This window comes from Mustela nivalis (genome assembly GCF_964662115.1).
Source record: "Mustela nivalis genome assembly, chromosome: 8".
Lineage (NCBI taxonomy): Eukaryota > Metazoa > Chordata > Mammalia > Carnivora > Mustelidae > Mustela > Mustela nivalis.
This window is the reverse complement of record NC_139027.1, coordinates 38,359,412-38,382,866: the sequence shown is the minus strand read 5'-3', so window position 1 is coordinate 38,382,866 and position 23,455 is coordinate 38,359,412. Positions and strand designations below refer to the sequence as shown.

At 44.7% G+C, this 23,455-nt stretch overlaps 1 protein-coding gene and 1 long non-coding RNA gene across 2 annotated transcripts in view; both read left to right on the top strand.

Moving 5' to 3' along the window:
* The first annotated feature begins 6,017 nt into the window (after positions 1-6,017).
* On the top strand, positions 6,018-14,970 carry LOC309870887. Its single transcript, XR_014314868.1, has 2 exons — positions 6,018-6,153; positions 14,691-14,970. It is a non-coding gene; the product is annotated as an uncharacterized lncRNA (long non-coding RNA).
* A 513-nt stretch (positions 14,971-15,483) lies between these two features.
* The window catches only part of RPIA (ribose 5-phosphate isomerase A), a 38,133-nt gene continuing 30,161 nt past the window's right edge, over positions 15,484-23,455 (top strand). Inside the window, exons 1-2 of the mRNA XM_082743448.1 lie at positions 15,484-15,820; positions 22,929-22,989. Of these exons, the coding sequence (XP_082599574.1) occupies positions 15,536-15,820; positions 22,929-22,989 (346 nt within the window). The 5' untranslated portion in view covers positions 15,484-15,535. The remainder of the gene's footprint in view (positions 15,821-22,928; positions 22,990-23,455) is intronic.

The following is a 23,455-nucleotide window of genomic DNA, read 5'->3' as shown; positions in this document are numbered from 1 at the left end:
CTTGTCTTGGATTGTACTTCTCCTGATAACGTGGGTACTTTAGTATTCAGTACCATTGTGATTTTCATGGCCTCTCTAAATTAATAGTGAGTCCTTGGAATAGTAACATAGCTCTGTGGATTGCTTGAGACCCTTAGCAGGGCTTAGAGAGGGGGTGTTAGCATCTAATCTGTGAGACCAGTGCAAATGCTCAGCACTGTGGCCAAAACACAAAGTGTTTCTCTTTTTCCAGGTTAGTAGTTTTCTGACTTCACCACATATTAGATTTTTAAAGTTCTGATGTTCAGGCTATATCCCAGACCAACAAAATCAGAACCATGGGGAGTGGGAAGCTGGCATCAATGATTTTTAAATCCCACCCAGTGATTCCACTGTGCAGCCAAGTTTGAGAGCCAGGGTCTCGCCAGTACTTCTCAAGCTTCAATATTCATAAAAATTACCTAGGGATTTTGTTAAAAGTCAGATTCTCATTAAATAGGAATAAGGTGTGAGATTCTGCATTTCTAAAAGCTCCCAAGTGGTGCTGTTGTTCTTGGTCCACAGCTCATTGGATTACCAAGGTACCAGAAAATCTGGGTAGGATGCTAAGATTTCCACTAGGGGTAGAGTCAAGAGGAAGTAAGAGCAGATGCAGTGGGTGCTGAGGACTGTGTCCCTCCCTATCTTTTCCAGCCTCTTCTAATGTGCCTTCCTGCACTGTAGAAGCAAGAAATCTAAATACCTCATTTCCCATTGATCTAGGGCTATGAATCTGAGTCCCATCCCACCAATCGGAAACACTCAGGTGATACGTGAATTCAGAACTCAGTGGGGAAGGTGGCAGGATAAGAGGTCCCCATCTTGCTCTGTGGATTGTAGCAAACATTCTAGAGCTGGGGTGGGGTGGCAGCCTCCCAGGGCAGCAGAGCCCCTGGTGGCCCATTTCCTCCACGTGGACCTGGGAATTGTTCCTCAATGCTCAATCTTCCAGATTCTGTGTCTTCAAGCCATCCCACAAGGCTGTAAATTTTTAAATATTCTGAATTAGATCCCTTCTGCGTAAGTTAGCTAGGATGAGTTCTTTGGAACTAAAACTTGGCCAATACACCAAGTATTTAGATTAAGAGATAGCAAATGAGTAACATTGAATGGACTAACAGTAACATCTATAATAATAATTTTAAAAAGCTAGGGTCAAAACAGATGCAGTTTACAAGGGGAGAAGGGGGAGAGAGGCAAAAAATTCTCATGGACATGTCTGATGGCAACCAGGATTCTTTTAAGGACACAAAATCTCCTTTATGTGAAAGTCCCCCATGTTTTGTTTTGTTTTTTGGTAGTCAAAGCCAAAGACCTTTGAACTGGCATCCAACCCCTAAGGACTACTAGAATTATTAAATGTTTATTTGGGGGATTTTGAAAGAATGTCTTTCTAGAAGGTTTGGGGGACTCAGAGCCAACATTGGAGGAAGAGTTGAGAGGTTAAGAAAGAGAAGCTCCCTTGTTTTCCTAGGAGCCTATAGAATGGGAGTCTCCTGAGTTTGGGGTCAAGCTGTACCTCGTGGCCAAGCTACCTTCTCTTTTGTAGTGTGTTGAGTCCTAACCTTAGGGACCAAGGAATGATTGCAAGGCTTCTGAAAACCCACACAATCACTAAGTCTTTGGCCATAGGCTGAATAAACAACGTCACACACAGGTATATGACAATCTAAGAAATATAGAAATGACATGATTAATAAAATAGAGATATATTTAAAAATAGTTGGGGAATTTACAGTAGATTTTTAATTATGAGTTTTGTTAGGTCAACAAATACTAGAATAACAACTACTAACTGGTAGAGGTCTACAGGATGTTTTCTTACATAAGTGAAAAAGAGAGTACTCATACTCAAAAGGTGGGTTTCATTGCCAGTCCTTAATGAAGCAGAGATTGGATGTTGCAGCTGTGATACAGATATAATATGAAGAGTTTGTTCACAGCTGAGCAAGCAGAGGAGAAAGACCGAAGGGTCTGAACAAAGGTACAATGTCATAGCCCAGCTGCCTGCACCTTATGTAGAGATTCTTGGTCTACTGGAGGCTCTCAGTTTTGTTCTTCTTAAGAAGACTCCAGTCTTTGATTCAGGGTCAAGGTGAGAGAGAAATCCCACTTGGAAGCAGTCCGTGGTAGCAGCATAAAGGTGAAAGAACCCAGAAAATTCTGGACCAGAATCCAGTTATTCACTCATTCAATAATCTTGATTATCCACTATATGCCAAGTAAAGCACTAGGCTCTGGGGATATTTGATTCTAGCCCTACCCTTAGGAAGCTCACAGCTGAGTGAGGGAGGCATGCAAATATATGGGCAACCAAATATAATGGTAGAAGCAGCAGAATGGGGTGTTTTCAGTCAGGACCATGCTGAAAGTGATGGTGGCCTAGAAACACAGAGAAAGATTCACTCCTTTATCCTTCATTTTATGCAAACTTCATCTCAGACTAGCCCAAGAGTAAACAAGTGAAAGCTTATCTTTATAGACATCTATCTGTTCTCTCAGAGCCTAACTCTACCCCCACTGAGGTTGGAAGAAAACCATACTAGCCAACAATGCCTTGTGATTAGCCCAGACTAGGTTGACGTGTCCCCCAAGCTCACCTGCCCTCCCCGACTGCTGCCATTCCCAGGTGGCCTCATTCTCAGGCACTGTCACTAGCATAGCTATGAGTCATTATCACGGGATGTTTGTCTCTGCTCCCACCTTGGTCTTGCCAGATCAAACATACTGGCCACGGAGGCAATTAGCCATGGAGCCCTGAGCCTTGCTGACCTTGAAAACTTGGCACAGTCAGTACAGCATATCCATTATTGATTTATAGGCTATGTACCAACTGGCTGGGCTCTGTGCTGGGTCCCTACTCCTCGGCCCCACTGTCCCTCTTTGTTCCCAGCAGTGCTTATCCAGGTGACAGCTTTCTTAGCCCAGGTGATACCCTTGTACAATCCTCCTAACTTATTTTAAACATTTATTTGATGGCTGCTCTTAGCCCTCCTTAGCCATACTAAACCAAATGTTCTTCATAGCAGAATATAGAGCTGGGGGTGCATAGGCAGCTTAGTCATTAAGCATCTGAATGAGGTCTTGGTCTCAGGGTTATGGGATGAAGCCCCGGATTGGGCTCTGGGCTGGGTGTGGAGCCTGCTTGGGATATTTTTCTCTCTCTCCTCTCCTTCTGCCCCTCTTACTTGCTCTCTCTCTAAGAAATAAGTAGATATAATAAATAGTATATCCAGTTTAATACAGTAAACATTAAAAAAAAATGCAGAGGTGTGTAATTCACATGCTCCTTGGCCTCAGAGGGGTGGGAGCTGGGGGTATTGCTGAAGACTGATGATGTATAGTTGGGTGTTTTCATTAGCACAGGCTGACTGGTTCATTGCCTCTGATTCATTTCTGAATTGCTGTCTGTATGCCTACACCCAGTCCAAATGTGAAATGGGGTTTTTGGAAAAGCAGACAGCATGGTCATTTTGGGTGAGGGGGGTCCTACTAAAGTTGATTCTCTCTCTTAGAGCTCTTGCCTTAGCTATCAAAATTCTTACCACTTATCCTGGAGCTGGGGATGCACCATAGGCTCCATTCCTCTCTAGACCCAGACCACTCCCAATGACTTGGGACTTTGGGGATGTGCATCCACCATGCTGGGGAAGGCTGTCTGTTCTTGACTGCCCACCCCCATTCATTTAAAGGCTATAGAAGTTGCATCCTGAGATTCTACTAGAATCTTCCAATGGTTTTCTGCTCAGGTTCTACATCAGGCTGGATGGAAGGAGACAAGCTGCTGCGGTTGGGCAGCAAATGTGCATTCAGGATTAAGAACACTAAAAGCGCTCGTTGCTTTCCTGTTTCTTTCATTTTTCTACCAAATCTCCTCACTCACCTCTTTTCTTCCTGCTTTCAGGTGAGATAGTGTGGAAAGTAATGTTCTATGTGCTAGGCATCTATTTTTGGGGAATTCATCCTGGGTCTACAGACTCTTTGTGAGATCTCAGGCTGGGTGACTCAGCTGCTTTTAAGCCAAAAAGTAGGCTGTGGGACTCCAGGTAAGATTCTGGGTCAGGAGCTGTTCTTGGTGGTGGTCCTCTGTCCTTGCATCATACTCTGTGCCTCAGATGGTGACAAGGGGGTTCTTCCCAGTCTGACAATGTGAGTTTGATTTAAACAGTGTGTGCCTCCTGAATGGTTTCTCCATTTCCCCTCCAGCTACCCTCACTGTCCAGCCTTCCCACAGTAGCCAGGATGGTCTTTTACAACACAAATTGCGTCATGTCCTTCCTCCTGTCAAGACTCTCCAATGATTTCACTTTACCAAGAACAAAATACAAACTCCTTCCCAAGGTCCACAAGACCATGCTCGAACTAGCCCCTGCCTACCGTGACAACCTCGCTTCTTATTCCCCTCCCCTTTCACTCTGCTCCAGCCACACTGAGAGGATTTTGGCTGCACCAATACTTTAAATTTCTCCCTTTCTCAGGGCCTTTGGCACTCAGAGTCTTGACCCCAGACACTTGACACCCAGTGTCTGTAATGCTTTTCTCCAGGACTTTAATGATTTTATTTATTTATTTGAGAGAGAGAGAGGGAACAAGTGCACAAGCAGGCGGCAGCAGGCAGAGGGAGAAGCAGGTTCCCTGCTCTACAAGGATCCCAGACCTCTGGAATCATGACTTGAGCCAAAGGCAGAAGCTTAAACAACAGATCCAACCAGGTGTCCCTCCGAATGACTTCTGGTAGCGTCTCCTTCTCTTCATTCAGGGCTCAGCCCAAATGCTCCTTCCTCAGATTGGCCTTCTTCTGGACTTATTGCATTTACCTAGGCTTTGCTGTCTCAGATTTTCTTGTGGACTCTGTCCCAAGGATTCAAAGTGTAGCTTTACGTCTACCAAATAGCTAGACGTGGTGCCCTGGTCAGCAGGCCACGTTGTACGACTTTATAGCAGGATTTAATCGGAAAACATCCTGCAGTAAGTATACACACACAATCTAGCCATATAGCCTGAACACTTAATATGGCTCTGGTCCCCAGCCCTTTGCTCATATCTGTCATATGAGCCTGGATAAATATTTGATAAACCATTGGGCCAAGTTTAACTGAGTACGTTATTGTATCACATTCAAAGCCCCAGGGCCCGAAAATCTGGGGAAATTGGGCTGTTTCAGAAATTCTTCACAGCAGGAAACAGAGAAAGACTTCATAGTCTAAATATAGCTGGTTACCATCGCCTCCCGTCACCCAATGGGTCCTTCAATAGAGAGGATGGTCTGCCACCTTGCGGTGATTCATAGCAGTGCGCCCTGGTAAACCACCATGAATTTCCGTGTTGACTTAATGACTTGGGCACAGAATCAGAGACGGTAAGAGCCGGGAGAGTCCCTATTTATGACTATATTTCTAACAAGTGAAATAGAGAAACCTGACAAAGATTTAAGCATTTTTTTTTGTTTCAGTTGACACAATGTTACAGTATAATTCAACTTCTATGTTACCCTATGCTCACCACAAGTATGCTAGGGTACAACCCTTTATTGGGGTTGAGGGAGGGGAAATGGAGAAATCATTCAGGAGGCACCCACTGTTTGTGGATCGTATTTGTGATGTCATGTTTAAGAACTCTTTACTAAGTCCTGGGTCCTGAAAACGTTCCCCTATGTAATGGCGGCATTGTGATATGACAGGAACTATACCTTATCCATTGGGATAAACTCCTAAAACCCTTGCAGTTTCCTAAGCAATAAAGAACAATTAGAGCATCTTTTGTCACAGTATTTAGTTTTTGTTCCCAGCTCCTGAGATAGTTGGAGAATGTAAAGGTGAGAGGAATATTTTGTTATTCATTACAATCCCCTTTCATCCATACATGAGGTCAAGTTAATAAGGTGACTTTTAGAAAGTCCCTAAAAATGTGGGGGAGGGGAGTTGCTAAGGAGGGAGGGAAGAAGCTGGTTGCTAAGAGAACCAATCATGTGATTAGAGCATTGGAACTTTCAGCCCGACTCTCACCTCAAGGGAGAGGAGAGGGGCTGGAGACTTGAGTTTGATTACCAGTGGCCAATGATTCAATGAATCATGCCTACGTGATGAAGGTGCCATAAAAAAAATCCCTAAAATAAGGGATTTGGAGAACTTCCAGGTTGGTGAACAGGTGCAGGTGCTGGGAGAGGGGTGCCCCTGGAGAGGGCATGGAAGCTCTGAGCCTTTTCCCACATACCTTGCCCTATACATCTCTTCCTTCTGCTCTTCTGAAATTGTATCCTTTTATAAAAACTAATAATCTACTTAGTAAACTGTTGCCATGAGTTTTGTGAGCTGTTCTAGCATATTACTGAACCTAAAGAGGGGGGTTGTGGGAACTTCTAACATATAGCCAGTGAGTAAGAAGCCCAGGTGAGAGACTGGGCCTTGTGATTGGCCTTGAAGTGAGGGCTGTCTTGTGGGACTGTGCCCTTCACTTTTGGAATCTGTGCTTACTCCAGGTAGATTGTGTTGGAGCTGAGCTGTATTATAGGACACCCAGTTGGTGTCTACATAAGTCAGAGAACTGGTCAGAGTGGGGAAACACCCATACATCTGGTGTCAAAAGTATTGAGAGCCGCAGTAGAGCAGAGAGGAGGAAGGAATTTTCCTTGTAGTGATCTTCTGAAAAATTTTAGTTGTATATTTTACATTTAAATTTATGAACTATTGTGAATTAATTTTTCGTACAAAGTATGAGGGTTAGTGGCATCTGGGTGGCGCAGTTGGTTAAGTATCTGCCTTTGGCTCAGGTCATGATCTCAGGTTCCTGGGACTGAGTCCCACATCAGGCTCCCTGCTCAGTGGAGAGTCTGTTTCTCCCTCTCCCTCTCTGTCCCTCTGCACCACTGGTGCTTGTACTCTCTCTCTCTCTCTCAAATAAATAAAAATTCAATTAAAAAAAACCCCACAACAACAAAGTATGAGGGTTAGGTGGATAGTTTTTTGTTTTTGTTTTTGTCTTTTTTTTTTTTTTTTAAAGATTTTTTTTTTTTTAAAGATTTTATTTATTTATTTGACAGAGAGAGATCACAAGTAGGCAGAGAGGCAGGCAGAGAAAGAGAGGAGGAAGCAGGCTCCCTGCTGAGCAGAGAGCCCGATGCGGGACTCGATCCCAGGACCCTGAGATCATGACCTGAGCCGAAGGCAGCGGCTTAACCCACTGAGCCACCCAGGCGCCCCTGTTTTTGTCTTTTTTGTTGTTGCTGATTGTTTGTTTGCTTAGTGTTATTTGTGGTAGGCTGAATAGTGGCTCCTGAAGGCAGTCCAAATCCTAATAACTGGAACCTGTGATGTTACCTTCTATGGCAAGAGGGATTTTGTAGACGTGATTAAGTTAAGGTTCTTGAGAGGGGGTGATTATCCTGGATTATCCATGTAGGCCAGGTGTATACACAAGGCTTCTAACAAAAGGGAAGCAGAAGATCAGAGTGAGCAGTAGGAGACGTGACGGTGTTGGAGTGATGTAGGAAGGAACCATAAGCCAGGATATGCAGGCAGTCTTTGCCAATGAGTACAAAGACAGGACAAAATATTAGTTCTTCTAACTCATTTCTTTTTTTCTTTCGATTACAGCATATAGTTGGGTGTGATTTTATATGTTAATCATATACATTATATATGTTAAATCATATTTTGATAAACTATAAGCAATGATACAGTTTCTTGGTTGTACTGAAATTTTAACATGCTGATTTTGTCCATTCGTCATCCACCCATTCATCCATTCACCCATCCAAAAACCACATACTGAGTGTGTCTCTGGGGCCTGGGTAAAGAAAGCCCTGAGGATATGAATACAAGAAAGGTAGGCTCCAGGCTCTGAATCAGAGAGCTTGCCCTCTAGTGGGCAAAAGTAGGCATAGGCATACAGTGTGTATCAGTGCGAACATGGGCGGTTTGTTCAGTGAGTGAGCGAGCCCTGAGCTGGGTCTTAGAGGATGAGGTAGGAGTGAGTCAGATGATAGTGAAGGCTGTGGGGGATGGCAGGGTTGTGGAGGGGACACCGTAGGCAGCAGCACAGGCTCCTGTAGAGGTGTGAAGGCAGAACATGGTGCGCTGGGGAAGCCTTGCCCGCTGGCTATCATTGGTGCTTGATCTCTGAAGGTTTTAGAGAGGGAGACAAACCCTGAAGGAAAAGGCAGGGGTCCGCTCATGGAAAGCCCCTGCATATCTTGTGAGGAGATTTGGGACTTATTCTGAACACAATGAGGGGCCGTTGTGAGATTTAGGCAGAGGTAATGCAATCAGATTTGGTTTTTTAAAAAAATTGCTCTGATGTTTGTGGAAGAGAGTTGAAAACGGGTAAAGGAAGAGAGGTTATGAGGTTGCTGTGGTAATCTAGACTTGACAAGTGCCTGAACGGGGGCACGACTGTTGGACATAAAGACAGGGTTGGGGTCAACGGTTACAAGGGAGGTAGGACATATAGGTAGAAAATCCTGGCATGGAATTTGCTTATTCATTCATTACAATGGTTCTTGTTTGTTGGTTGCCTAAATATATCATCTGCAGGGAAAGAGACATTTTCAATGATCTGGTGTTGGTTATGACAGTAATTCAGTAGAATAGCATTGTAAATCAACCTTCCCTTGTTGTGTGTAAAATATCTAGAGTGGAAATTGCTGACAAAAATATTTTAATTCCAGCTCTTTTTTTCCTTTACCACATTGCTCATTCATAGACTGTGTCCCTGACATTAGCAGAGAGTGGTTGCATAGGGTAGATGACAACTCATCTTAATACTGTATTGATTAATGTATTTATAACTCTGTGTGTTTCCAGAAAGAATTTGGAACAGTCTAATTTGAATCACAAACACAATAAGGGTGAACACAATAGATACAAAGCAAAAGATTGATAGTCTTGGTACTCCCATGCACAAGTGGCCATGTCCTTTTTTAACTTCCTAGTGTCCATTTTTTTTTCTCCTACCCAGGAACAGTACCCTAATTTTTTTTTAAAAGATATTATTTATTTATTTGACAGACAGAGATCACAAGTAGGCAGAGAGGCAGGCAGAGAGAGAGAGAGAGAGGGAAGCAGGCTCCCTGTGGAGCAGAGAGCCTGATGCGGGGCTTGATCCCAGGACCCTGAGATCATGACCTGAGCCGAAGGCAGCGGCTTAACCCACTGAGCCACCCAGGCACCCCAGTACCCTAATTTTTTTTCCACCCCTCCTTCCCCTAGTCCCTGGGCCAAGGTGACTCTAGCTCTTCTAAAGAATTTGGGACTCAAACTAAACAAACCCTCCCCACTTCCCACATCTGCCCCTGTTGGTTCTGAGTGGGCATATTCCCTAAATCAGCCTAATTAAAGTAAAGCTGAGGGCTTTTGCTTAGAGGGTAGGAGAGTCTGGAGACACTGTTGGTCACAACTTCAGGGTGTGGGAATGCTACTGGCATCTAGTGAACAAAGGCCGGGGATGCTACTGTTCCTTACAACAAAGAATTGTGTGCTTCAAAATGTCCTAGTGCTGAGTCTGAGAAATCCTGTGCCAATTCCCTGGAGCTTGAGAGAGAAAGCATCTGTGGGAGCTTTGAAGTTGGCATTGCAGGGAAAATTCTGTGCCTCGGTGGAAAACTGCATTGTCTAGACTGTAGAGGACAATCCTCCAGGTTATCTGATCCAGGTCTGTAAACTATAGATAAACCAACAGCAATTCAAAGTCATTCTTGTCCACAGTCATTCTTCTCTATAGACATGCAAAGTCTGCTCTGCCCAGCAGGAGTTCAACTGATATCCCTGTCCCACTGTAGAATAAGTTTATTTTGTCCCCATTGGCATATTCAGTTCAACATCCCAAATCCATGTAAATTTGTAATTTGGAGGGTTTACTTTTCTTTTAAACTGGTTGTAACACCTCACCAGTTTCCTCCTTCATGACAGTAGAACAATGCATTCATTTTTAACCTGTATAAGAATCATACATTACCTTTTTTTAAAGGTGTTATTTATTTATTTGACAGAGAGAGATCACAAGTAGGTAGAGAGGCAGGAAGAGAGAGAGGGGGAAGCAGGCTCCCCGGTGAGCAGAGAGCCCGATGCGGGGCTTGATCCCAGGATCCTGAGATCATGACCTGAGCCAAAGGCAGAGGCTTAAACCACTGAGCCACCCAGGCACCCCTACTTTACCTTTTTTTTTTTTTTTTTAAAGAATTCTCTTAATGGCATCATAGGCCTTTGAGGAATTAAGGGAATGAAAGCACTTCCATTGGAAGATGCTCTGGTCTCAGCAATGGAGGCAGGAACCTGGATTCCCATGGGAGCTTCAGAACAACAGGTGCTTGTCTGTGTGGCCCATTGCTGTATTCCTGGTGCCTAGAGCAGCCCCCAGCATTTGGTAATGCTCCATAAATGGCCTGTCCACAACCGAAGGGACACCTTCTGCTTAGGCTGAGTAGAGCAAGAAGAAAAAGGGAGAGAGAAGACATGTTCTCTGTGAGAACAAAGAAGGGGAGATTTCTTTAAGGAGAGGGGAAAACTAATAACGGGAAGACATTTGTGTTAAATTTCTTAGGGTGCTACCAAATTTGGGACCCCTTACATTGCTGGTGGCTGTTTTGTTTGGTGCATAATTCACGATCCAATCTAGGTAGTTGAGCATAATTTCCAAGAACAGGCGGTGACTTCTCTCCTTACTGGATAGTGTGGCTTTGGGGATAAGTATATTTATTTCAAAAGCTTCTTGCGGTAAAAATTATAGGCATTCATAAGATACGTAAGGTGCAGCACTGCCTATATTTTTGATCCCAGGTGAATATATAAGGGAACAGTACAAGGTAACCTCAAACATACTAGTGACAATAGGAAACATACATAAAGTAGGAAACCCTTATTTAAATCTACTAGCTGTGTTCCACTACTGAAAAGTGAAAGGTCTGTGCTTCTGAGTAGTCTGATCATAGCTCTTACCATCTAGTAGCAGGAAGTTCTCCTGTTAACCAGGAGAAGTACACAAAGATTTCTTGGGAACTGAGTTCTAAGGGAAGTTGTTACAAATGGTTCTGGAACATGCAAAAATTAACCTAGACAAAGAACTTATACCCTTCACAAAAATTAAATCAAAATGGACCATAGACCTAAATGTAAAATGCAAAACTATAAAACTAGGAGATAATATAGGAGAAAATCTGGAGGGCTGTGGCTTTGTAGTGATTCTTTTTTTTTTTTTAAGGTTTCTTTCTTTTTTTTTTTTTTTAAGATTTTATTTATTTACTTGACAGACAGATCACAAGTAGGCAGAGAGGCAGGCAGAGAAAGGGAGAAGCAGGCTCCCCGTTGAGCAGAGAGCTCGATGCGGGGCTCGATCCCAGGACCCTGGGATCATGGCCTGAGCCAAAGGCAGAGGCTTAACCCACTGAGCCACCCAGGCCCCCTGGTAGTGATTCTTTAAATGCAACACCAAGGGCAAGATCCATGAAAGAAAGAATTGATAAGCTGGATTTCATTAAAATTAAAATGTTCTGCTCTATGAAAGACACTGTCAAGAGAATTAGGAGACAAGCCACAGACGGGGAAAACATATTTGCAAAAGACATGTCACATACAGGATCATTGATTAAACATACAAAGAACTCTTAAAACTCAACAATAAGAACACAGACAATCCAATTAAAAAATGGGCCAAATACCGTAAGAGACACCTCACCAAAGAAAAACTACACATGGCAAATAAGCATATGAAAAGATATTCCACGTCATATGTCAATAGGGAAATGCAAATTAAAGCAACCATGAGAGGGGCACATGGGGGGCTCAGTGGGTAAAAGCCTCTGCATTCAGCTCAGGTCATGATCCCAGGGTCCTGGGATTGAGCCCGGCATCGGGCTCTCTGCTCAGCAGGGATCCTGCTTCCTCCCTCTCTCTGCCTGCCTCTCTGCCTACTTGTGGTCTCTGCCTATCAAATAAATAAATAAAATCTTTTGAAAACAAAACAAAAAAACAACCTTTACTTACCATTACATACTGATGAGAATGGTCGAAATCCAGAACACTGATAACACCAAATGCTGGCGAGGATGTGGAGCAACAAGAAATTATCACTCATTGTTGACAGGAATGCAAAATGGTACAGCTACTTTGGAAGACAGTTTGGCAGTTTCTTACAAAATTAAACCTCCTCTTATCATACGATCCAGAAATTATACTCCTTGGTATACAAAAAGGAGCTGAAAATGTGTCCACAGAAGAACCCTGCACAGTGCTTATGGCAGTTTTATTCATAATTACCAAAACCTGGAAGCAAATAAGATGTCCTTCGGTAGGTGAATGGATAAATAAACTGTGGTACATCTAGATACTGGAATATTATTCAGTGTTCAAAAGAAATGAGCTGTCAAACCATGAAAAGACATGGAGGAAATTTAAGTGCATACTAGTAAATGAAAGAAGCCAATCTGAAAAGGCTACATGTATAAAATTGCAACCATCTGATATTCTGAAAAAGGCAAAACTATGGAGACAGTAAAAAGATCAGTGTTTTCCAGGGATTAAGGAGGAGTGAGAGATGAACAAGCAGAGCACAGGATTTTCAGGGCAGTGAAACTACTCTGTGTGATACTTTATCACATGTGTTACTATGGATATATGTTAAACTATGCATTTGTTGGAATCCCTAGACTGTCCAACAACAACAGCGGTTCATAATGCAAGCTGTGGACTCTGGGTGATATGTCAGTGTAGGTTCACCAACTGTAACAAATATATCACTCTGGTGGGGGATGTTTGAGAATGGGGAAAGCTAAGCATATGTGGGGGCAGAGAGTATACATGAAATCTTTGTAACTTCTGCTCAATTTTGCTATGAATGTAAGTCTGTTTTTAAAAGTGAAGTTTATTAAAGTATTATAATCAAAACATCTGAGCCATAAAACCAATACTTAGATTATAATTTAGAAAAAAAAAATGAAGCCTGGGAGAGCCTGGACTTAACTTTAACCAATTTAAGAAAAACATGCTGAGAAAGTTAGCAACTTGTTTTGCTTTTATCCTCTCTGTAATAATAAAAGCAATGCTTATTTCCTGCAGCTTCTTTTTCCATTAGTAGAACTTTATGTCAGGTCACTTAAATGGTAGTCAGGATATATCCTGCTTCCCTAGTGGTGGCGGGGACCAAATGTAGCTGACCTCAGGTCTTTTCCTCTCCTGCTTCCACGCCGCCCATGTGGTGACACCACACCCAGCAGCCTCTGCCAGAAGTCTTTCCTCTCTAAGCGCTGGTTGAACCTTGAATCTAGGAACTCAGCAAGGAAACAGTGTAAAGTCAAGATTTGATGCCTGCGACGTGCTTCATACTTAGCCAACAGCCTCAGAGTTACAGGAAAAACACTTAATGGAATTCGTTTGTTTTGTTGTTTTATCACTGTTTCTTAGCAAAATTATTTCTTAAACTCTCCAAACTGCTTATAAACTAATAATGAGGGGAATTTTTCTGTACCATGCCTGAGGTGGCATAGAGTTGACTGTGGGCAGTTGGAGGATGAGGGAAAGGAGGAGCCAAGGGCTGGTTCCCCGTATTCATTCATTCGGTAAATTTGGGCATCCATTAGTGAAAAAAGTTACGTTTTCTGCTTCTATTCTAGAAGGGGGAAATACAGGCAATAAACAAACAAAAAACCAGATTACTTAACAGGATGATGTTTGAGCAGAATAGGATGATGTGATGGGCCTGAGGTGGGGACTGGGAGGCTGAGGATTGGGGCAGGGGTACTTTATTAAGTGAGCAGGGAAGATGACTGAGCAGGCAGGGACCTAGATGAGGTGAGGAAGCCAACTGTGAGGGTCCCTGGCTAAAAGGTGCAGTCCAGCCTTTCAAAGGGCCCCTCTGCCCTTTCTGGAGAACTCATTTATATACTAAAGTGGCAGAACAGATTGTTTTCTTCCTTTCTTCCTCTTTCTTAAAGTGAGACACAAGTCCATCCCTTCTTTGGGGCTGGGTACTTGGTAGACCAGACTTGCTCTGCTCAAGGCTTCAGAGAAACAAATTCTTGGCGCATATATATATATATATATACACATATACATACATATATATATATGTATGTATATGTGTATATATATATATACACACACACACACACATATATATGTATGTATATATATGCCATTCTGAGCTAAGGAATGGGATAGGCAATTTATAGGCAATAAGGGAGCAGATGATGGGTACTTAGATGTTTGCTCTGCTATACAGGTGTGTCAGATAAAATTTATCATTGAGTAACTCTTATTCTAGGAAAGACACCCAATTTAGATACTTCTAGGCAGTTAAGGGGGGAGCAGTTTCTTTTGAGTCTTCAGGGTCTGGATTGCTTTCGGGTCAAAACGTCCACCTGACAAAGTGGCACATTTTGGAGACACCTATTCTGAATTCCTTCATTAGTCAGCAAGGATTGCCAGGTCTCCGCAGACTTACTTTTTATGTGGGGCGGGGCTCCATCGAGGGATGGTAAGCCATCCAAAACTGTCTGGTGCAGAAGAACGTCTAAGTCTGGGAGTTTAAAACTTTAGTCCTGGGCCTTCAGCTCTAATGATAAGATTTCAGCGTATAACAGCACTCCAGCTGTCTAGGTTTAATTTGCTTCATGCTTATGCACTATTTGCTTGCTAATCTAAGTCGTTAGATCTATAGCAGAACCAGCCTGCTTTCCTTTGCAGACCACTGGCCTTGAGGAATGAAGGCCCAGAAGACAAGGCCTGACTGCATTCTAAAACAGCTGTCACTGACGCCAGCGAGTCTGTTTATGGTCCTATCCACATACGACTAGCTGCCTGGGCACCGGCTTCTCTGCACGCTGCCCCCTTTGCTTTTTCAATGCCTTCCCCTTTAAAACTCTGGCTTCGCCTGATCGCGGAAGATGGTCTTTGAGACATTAGTCTACCATCTTCCCAGGTTGCCAGTATCCTCAATAAAGTAAACTTTCTTTTCCCACCATGACTCGTCTCCTGAATGTTGCTTTTCCAGCGGGGAGCAGCTGAACTTGAGTTCAGAACCCGTCTTCTGTCTAATAACAAGCCCGCCAAACTGCATGTGCATTTCGCTGGGCAGTGTCTACAGAAGTCATTCTCAAAAGGGGGCGACGTCTCCAGAAGAGCGACTGGCCTAAGAACTCGTCCACGGCCATGTTCTTACTTCTGGGAAAAACGACAGGTTCAGCTCTACCATCCCCTTCCCGCTTGCGAGGGCAGACAGAAGTAACCATGGAACCCAGCCAAGGGCACCGTAAACACCCCTGCTGGGCGTCACTATCAGGTTCGGTTCTTGGCTCAGTCCTCCCGGGAAGGCGCGCCCAAGGCCGTCGCGGGCTATTTGCGAGACAGTCGCTCAGGATTGTGGGACTGGTAGTCCCGGCTCGTCCATGGGTTCAGGCTGCCAAAGCCGTAGAACTACACTTCCCAGCAAAGACCTCAGCAGCCGCCGGCGCGGGCAGTTTGCGTCAGCCACCAGACTTCCGGACAAGCCGGGGGCGGGACCGTGGCGGAGGCTGGAGCTTGGCGTCGGGATGCAGCGCCCCGGGCCCTTCAGCACCCTCTACGGGCGGGTCCTGGCCCCGCTGCCCGGGCGGGCCGGGGGCGCGGCCTCTGGCGGAGGCGGGAACAGCTGGGGAGTCCTGGGTTCCCACGTGCAGCCTCCGGGCCGCACGCAGTCCGGGACCCGCGCCGGCGTCGGCAGCACAGGTACCTACGGCGGGGAGGCCAGCAGCGCCTGCCCGGCCCCCTCCACGATGTCCAAGGCCGAGGAGGCCAAGAAACTAGCGGGCCGCGCGGCCGTGGAGAACCACGTGAGGGTGAGCAGCTCCGGGTGTGGGGCTCCGGTCGTCCGCGTGATGGGCTCCTGTTGCGTGTTCCGGGTACTGCCGGAGCCGGGGCGGGGGCCGCGTGAGCGGGAAGAGCGTGTACACTGTATCCGGGTTTAGATCTCCTCCTTTCCTTGCTTCTTAAAGGTCTTTTAGATGTGGGATCGATTGGGGGCGAGTTTCCTAAAAGTTGAGCTTTCTAAACGCTCCTTGTTCGGCGGAGTAACAGTAGAGTAAAAGTAGTGTGCGGTGGTGATGGTGTCTGAGGTGTTTTGAGTGGCGCTGCAAGGGACTTGGCGTGCGTCTTATTAACAAGTGGAAAATGGTGAGTTCTGGGGCTGCCAAGAGATCTTCACTTCTCTTTACTATGCTGGGACGCTGGTGGAGAGCTGGTCTGAAAATCGCTTTGAAATGTCACTCCAAGGAGGTTCTCAGCTGGGCGCGCGTCTGGTCCCGAGTATCCTCGCTAGTGAAAGAGACACAGTCCAGGGAGGGTTTTTAGTAACTCTTGCCTTTGACAGGGCTGGGTGGATACTTGGATTCTGGAGGAAGCTCTTCTTTAAGGTTGGGGCGCAGAGATAAGGTTTAGCTGTTATGGGTGAGGTCGTGGCCCCAGTTAAGAGGCGGGTGTGGTGCTGTTCAGTGGAGTCTCTTAACCTGAGTGGATTTGATGTCGTCAGTCGAATTAATTAACATCAGTCAAGTTAATTATAGAGTTAATTACGGTGCTTCCTCCGAGTCAAGTGGAGTATTTCTGAACTTTGGTGGCGTTTCCTTGACTTTGTTGGCCTTTTGTCTGTTTCTTCGAAAGTGGTTTCAGATTCCCTTTCTTCTCTCTTGAATAGTTCTTTACATTTGTTAATGCTTGGATGTATAGAGTACTTTGCTGCCTTGGTGTTTGATCCTCAAATAGCTTGACTAAGCGGGAGGGACCAGTGTGGTAACCTGTGGATCAGCATGTTCTGTAGCAGGAATGCCGAGGATCCTCCAGAACCCAGACTGAGTGACTCCTGTTCCAGTGCCCTTTCACCAGTTCCATAGCCGTTCTGTTCCAGTGTAGTTTGGTTTTAGGTCTGGTTAGCAGTGGTTTTCTATGGGAATTCGCAGAGACAGTGCAGAATGTATAGTCTGATTCTACTTTTAGGATTCAGTGCCTGAGCTACAAAATTGGGACAGTAAGCTGAAATTTTAAAATGCCTGTATAAAGTAGCTGAGTGAATAAAATCTGTACAATTAGAGAAGCCCCATATCTTAGTATTCCTATTAACCTATTCATATTTGGTGGCATAAGTCTTTCTGACCTTTGTCGTAAGTATTTGCTTACAGAAAAGTCTTCAACCCCGGGGCACCTGGGTGGCTCAGTCGGTTAAGCATCTGCCTTAGGCTCAGATCACATGGGATGGAGCCCTGCATCAGGCTCCCTGCTATGCATGGAGTCCGCTTCTCCCTCTGCCTGCCACTCCCCTTGCTTTTGCTCCCTGTCTGTCAAATAAAAAAAAAAAAATTAAAAAAAAAAGCCCCCACCTCAGGCTAGAGTTACAAAACACTGGATTCCAGCTACATCATTCTATGAAATTACCAGGCAGTCATGGGGAGATCTTCATCGGCCTTTTGGGGGCACCTCTCCCCACTCGCAGTTGCACTTGCTTTCCTTACCGGACTTCTTCCTAAGATGCTAACATTACCTGAATTTTGTGTTCGCTACTCTTAAACATTGGTTTATTCATTTCATTTGTTTACCAATATTTGAGGGCCTAATATGTGTTAGGGAGTTAGTGTGGTGGTGAGAAATGTGGCCGCAGGGAGAGGGAAAAATCAGGTCCTGGATAACTCTGCAAATGGGATAATTATTTCAAATTTATACATTTATTGAACAAAGTCATGTACCTAATTGTTAAGGCTTTGCTAGCTAGCTTCCCTCTCCAGGGCGGTGTCCTTTCCCCATCTAAACCATGTTTTCATCTAGCACTTTGTGTCTTGAAATTGTTTACTCACTTGTGTAAGTTTATTGAGATGGTCATGAGCAAGGTTTTCTTGGTTCCACCTTTGGAATGTTGTTAGACCTGACCTTCCCTTTGACCTGTCACCTTTCCTATTGAGGCTCTCTGTGTGGGCAGAGGGCTACAGTTGCCCTTATCTTTTGAAACTCTCATCTGTTCTTGCCACAGTGGCCCTCAGGTGCCCTCATGCTAATGTCCACATAGAATATCTGAAGTATCTGTTGAAAGCCAGGTACTGGGCCAGATGGAGAGGATACATAGATGAGAGGCTGTGGTTCTCCTCCTGAAGCCCACATTATTCCATCCTTCATGTACCAGAACATTGGAAGATATATACTGGCATATATAGTTTGCATTTTAAGATCACTATACTCTACTTTAAATGTTCTTTCTTGTCCTCTGACCCTGCCAGTTAAAATCATATGTGTCTTTTAGGGTTTAGTTCAAAGACTCTTTTCTCCTTTCAGTTTTTCCTTAGCCTCCTAAGTTGGGGGAGATTTCTTGATTTTGTAGCACTTCACACTTCTTAGGTACTTTATGGTGTCTTTTGTTCTTATCATTTTTATGTTTATCTCTCCTATCCCCCTAAAGAGTAAAGTCCTAGTGGATAGTTAACTTTATCTTCACTCAGTCACAGTGGAGCCTGCCTGGTAAATGTTTGAGTTGTATTTTGTGTGGACACAAATATGGAGGTTGTAAAGTTATTGGTAGCCCTTTGCTTAGGCTCCCTGTACTGTAGGGTTTCCAGTTGCCTAGCCTGTTACTGTTCCATTGTAATGATCACTTCCACATCTGGATGGATGGAAAACTTGGTGAGTTTGCAGTGGAGTCCCTTGGGGAGCCACTCTGAACTCAGATCTGTTTCTAGGAGTAGAGCCACCCAGGATGGGCTACCATGCAGGGCTGTGTTCTCCTGAAGGTCTGTAGCTCCCTTTTTTCTCTTTGGAGCCTACTTTTGTTTTTTGACTGGCTTAGCTTGAAGAAGTTGGTGTGTAGTGACTCCAGTTGGTCAGCAGAAGTATTTCCAAGTTAACCTACTCAACAGAGTGAGGGAAGTTCTGACGTTCCATGTGTGACATGTGATTTAGGGTTGCCCACCAGAAGGGGCCTGCTTCCCCAGCAGAGCTTGCTTGGCAGGGTCTGCTATTGGGACACCTCACAGGCAGCCTTTGGCTAGCTCTGATTTGCTTTGGCTAGGACACCTGATTCCTGGGCCAGTCATTTGATCCCAAGGTAGAAGGACTATGTGGTTGAAATGCTGTGGGCCTGGCAGGTCCCTGCAATTTCCTGGCCTCCCCCAGAAGTCAAGGGAAGAGTTTTGCATAGAGCTTGTCTGACTCACCAAAGTTCATCTGTGTGCCTCTTGCCTGCTGGAAGCATGAGAGTGACATGGGGGTGTGGTAATGAGGATTCTGGCAGTTAGCTTATCATATAGCTAGAGCTGTGGGCTTCAGGTCAGGTGTGAGAGTGAGGTTGAGACTACCTAGCCATTAGTAAATGAAGTACTTTTCTCATTACATGAAGATTTTTACATATTCAGATATTCAGCTATTTTGAACGTTTTGATATGCCATTCACTTATGTGGAAGATCTTGCTGTTAAGGTTTGCCTACGTAGCTAAATGACTATTGGATGCATTGGCTGCTTGAGGGCATCGATTGACTGCAAGGTGGTATTCTGACCTAGAACACAGGCTGCTCTAGGGCCCTTAGGACTGTTTGGTGACTTGGGAACTATGAGCTAGTCAAAGTGATTTCCAAAGCTTTCACACACAGGCTGATGGGTGAAAGCCCTCTGGAGGTGGGGGAGGCCCAGCTAGAAGTGTGTTAGTTGCTGGAGTATTAGCATTTGATTTCTTTTTTGTAGCTCCCTCTGCTTGTTGGTCATTCTTTCTAATCTTTATAGTTTGAGATGTCATCTTAAAAGAAGGTTGATACCAGATAGGGGCCTAGGGGGTGGTATTAGGTATTCCTGTGCCTCTGTCCTGTGTGTAGTGAGGGGTGTTGGCTATAGTTCTGAGTTGTCCCCGGATTTTTCTTCCTCCTACAAAACATTAAAAAACAAAATTCAACTGAGTAAATTTTAAAGTTCTGTTGGCAATGATACATGAATCAGGCAGCATCCAGCCTAACACACAGAAAGGAGCTTCAAAGAGCCATACAAAATGAAAGACTTTTATAGCCAGAGGGGACAGGAACTAAGAAGTTGTACTAGGCATAAGAGCAGGTTGGCTGTTACAAGGTCACTTCCCTTATAGGGGATGTCAGGGGTCTCTCAGGCACTTCACTTGGCTAGTGTTGATCAGACAATTCCTGATTGACTGGCTTAAGATTCCATTTTTGGGGGGAGCCAAAACTGTAATTAAGTCAAGTCTTGGTTTGGTGACCTGAGACTGAACATAAGTAACTCCATCTGGGGCTTTTTGTTTTGTTTTTTTAAGCACTTCCTGCTTCATATCAGGCAAAAGATTTGGTTTACCTACAATGTGTAGTTTAAGTTGGCTTTACAAAAATGATCTGTAGGTGAGTACTAAAAGATTCCTCGCCAACCCCAGGGACAGTCAGAAAGGAAAAACCCCACGATAAATACAGAGCCTGGGTATAGCCTAAGAGTGAAAGCAGAGTTTTCTAGCTTCAGTGACTTTTTATCTAAGCTTAATATCTAGAATGCAGGGGACTGGCCACAGGCACCTTCAGGCTGGTGGCATCACAGGGAAACCTCTGGGGAGACATCAAGCCCCACCATCTACAGCCTCCCTGAAGTCCGCATAAGGGGGAGAGCCTGAAGTAGCCTTGAAAGTTACCTTTTCTTTAGGGTGATGTAGGCCGGCCAGGTCCAAGGAACCAGAGGGGGTCCCATAGTACCAGGCCTCTGCGGGCCCTTGGCTTCACACAGGATCGAAATCACTCGAGCTGGTAGGAAGTGAGAGCAGAGTTTTTTGAATAGCGGGAGTGATAGAGTTTAGCAGACGGAGTGTCTGGAGACTCAGGAAGGAAAGGAGAGTCTTGTCTTTGCTTGTGGGCTGGGGTTTTAAATTGAGGACGGTGGCCTGGTATATGTGCCTGTATGTATGTTCAGTATCCAGGAACTGGTCAAAACTACGTCGAATGCTCAGGGCTTGTCGGTAAGTCACTTAGGCCCTAGAGCCAGGGGCACTGGCATCAAGGAGTCCAGTTAGTGGTCTTGGAAAACACTTTGGGAATGACCCCACCTAGTCACTCCTTAGATGTTATCTGTTGTGCTGCAAGATTGTAAAGATATCATTAACTCCTTAACCTTTACAAGAAGGTCATACTTAATTGTTCCATAGGGTGTGTTTAGGGTGGGGGTGCAGGTCCGTAAGCATAGATGCAGGAAGAGGGGCAAAAAAAAGCAGTTTTCTTTTCATGGGGTCTCTTCAGTTTCCCTGTCTCAAAGGGGATGGCAGAGGTTTTGAAATACCAAATCACATCAACAACTGACCATTTAATGACAGGAGGTCCCTGTTTTGCACAAGCCTGCCTCACAATATGGGAAGAGGGTGAGGCTTAATTAGAATTCTGAGAGAGAGAGTCTTTATCTGCAGTAGGGACAAGGTGTAAGAGATAGAGTATTTGTGAGTATAAAGCACAGGAACCAGGCCTCACCCTACTGAGCCTGCCATTTTAAGAAAGGGGGAAAAGTCCCTAAGGGCCCACTAAGGACCCAGCCGAGGTCAGTTAAACCACAAACAGCAGAACAGGGTGAGGGCGCTGCATTAGGAACTAATGTGGAGCTCACTCAGGTCCTAAGCAACTTCCTGCCAGTCTAAGGCAAAAGATGTAGAAACCAAAGCAGCAGCTACCATTTATTCAGCACCTACCAAGAAGATTTATAAATGATAATTTCAGTCAGATCTCACGACAGCCCATTGTGACCTCAAGACCAATTATCCCCACTTTAAAGATTTTATTTATTAGAGACAGAGAGAGCGCGCACACGTGTCTGTGCCCAAGCTGGGGGTAAGAGAGTGGGCAGGGGAGGGAAGGGAAAGGGGAAGAAGGAGGAGGAGAAGTGGACTCCCTGCTGAGCAGGACCCTGAGATCCTGACGTGAGGTGAAGGCAGCCTTAAAGACTGAGCCACCCAGGCGCCCCTTGTAGAACACTCTTAGCAATGCAAATAACGTCTGTCCATAGAAATGCACATTAATTGTTTTATGAGATTTAACTGATTATTGCCCTTAAGATCTGAACATTTCTTGACTGCATATGAATTTATGGTTCTTGGGTTTTTTCCTGTGGACAGGTTGTAGCAGTTTTGTGATTTTACTTTTTTTTTTTTTTTTTAAATCCTCATTTAACAGTATCATTTGCCCCCCTACAGAACCTCACTTTGAATAAGCAACATTAGGAAGTTCAGCATGCTGAAATAGTTCATGTCAAATTTCTTCGAGTTCCAGCAACTGGTTAACCAATCATTTGGCAAGGGAAAGCCCATAGTGAGATTTTCTTTTGTTATGAACAAGACAACAGGCCCCAAATTGAGTAACTTGTGTTAAGCTCATGTCACCAAAAAGGAGACTTAATTACTGTTTCAACTCTCCCAGAAATGGAATGTTAAATTAGTCAGTCAGGAATGGTCTGATCGGCAGTAGTTAGGTAATCTGCCTCAGAGACCCCTGCCATCCCCTAAAGAAAAGGAACCTGGCAATAACCAGCCTGCCGTTTTGCCTGCTAGGACTTCTTGTTCACACTTCCTCTGGCTCTAAAAGTCTTTCCTTTCAATATAGCTCCTTAGAGCTCCTTTCTGTCTGTGAGATTAGCTGCTGCCTGACTTGCTCAAATAAACTCTTAAAATTATTAATGTGCCTCAGTTTATCTTTGTAACAGGAGGAAGTGGTGATGTTAGGGTCGGACATGAAGGGAGGAGGGTGCTGCTGATAAATGGCTATGGGCACGAGGATAATGTACAGCTCTGATGGGGTTCTGCTCAGGCTGACGTGTCTATAAAATGGGCACAGTACCTGCCTTGCACTCATGTTGGTGAATTGATCTAGAGAGCGGGCTAAAGAGGGAGTAAAATATATTAATGAGTTTTGTCCCCCCCTTTTCTTTTTCTTTCTTTTTTTTTTTTTTTTCAGAATAATCAAGTGCTAGGAATTGGAAGTGGCTCTACGATTGTTCATGCTGTGCAGCGAATAGGTATGTTTATGTTCTTGGGCTGGCTCCTGGATGCTCTGTGTGGGTTGGTGGTTGGGGGGGATGGGGAGGGGGTGGGGCACAGGTTTGTCACCTGTCACTCTGCTCTTCTCTGAGAGGTATTTTTGGGCCTCTTCAAACAACTCTGGGGGATGCCTGGCTTTGTTTACTCTGCTCGTCTTGAGGGGAGGAGCTGGTTTAAGATGAGGTCTCAGCAGAATTGTAGTTATCATCAGTGGTCCTGTGTGTGGCTCCAGGGGCCCTGGGTTCCTCAGGCAATCTCAGACAGATATGCTGAGCTCAGAGCAGGCTTGCCCTGTCCATGACCCTGGAGTGGATTTGAGGCCCCTGAAGTTGGTGGCTGGTTCCTGCAGGTGCGGACTTTGTTCTGATTAGGGTGTCTCCAAGTTTAGGAAAGGCACAGGAATTATCAGCCCCTGTGGCTGTTCAACAGGTTTTACTGCCCTAC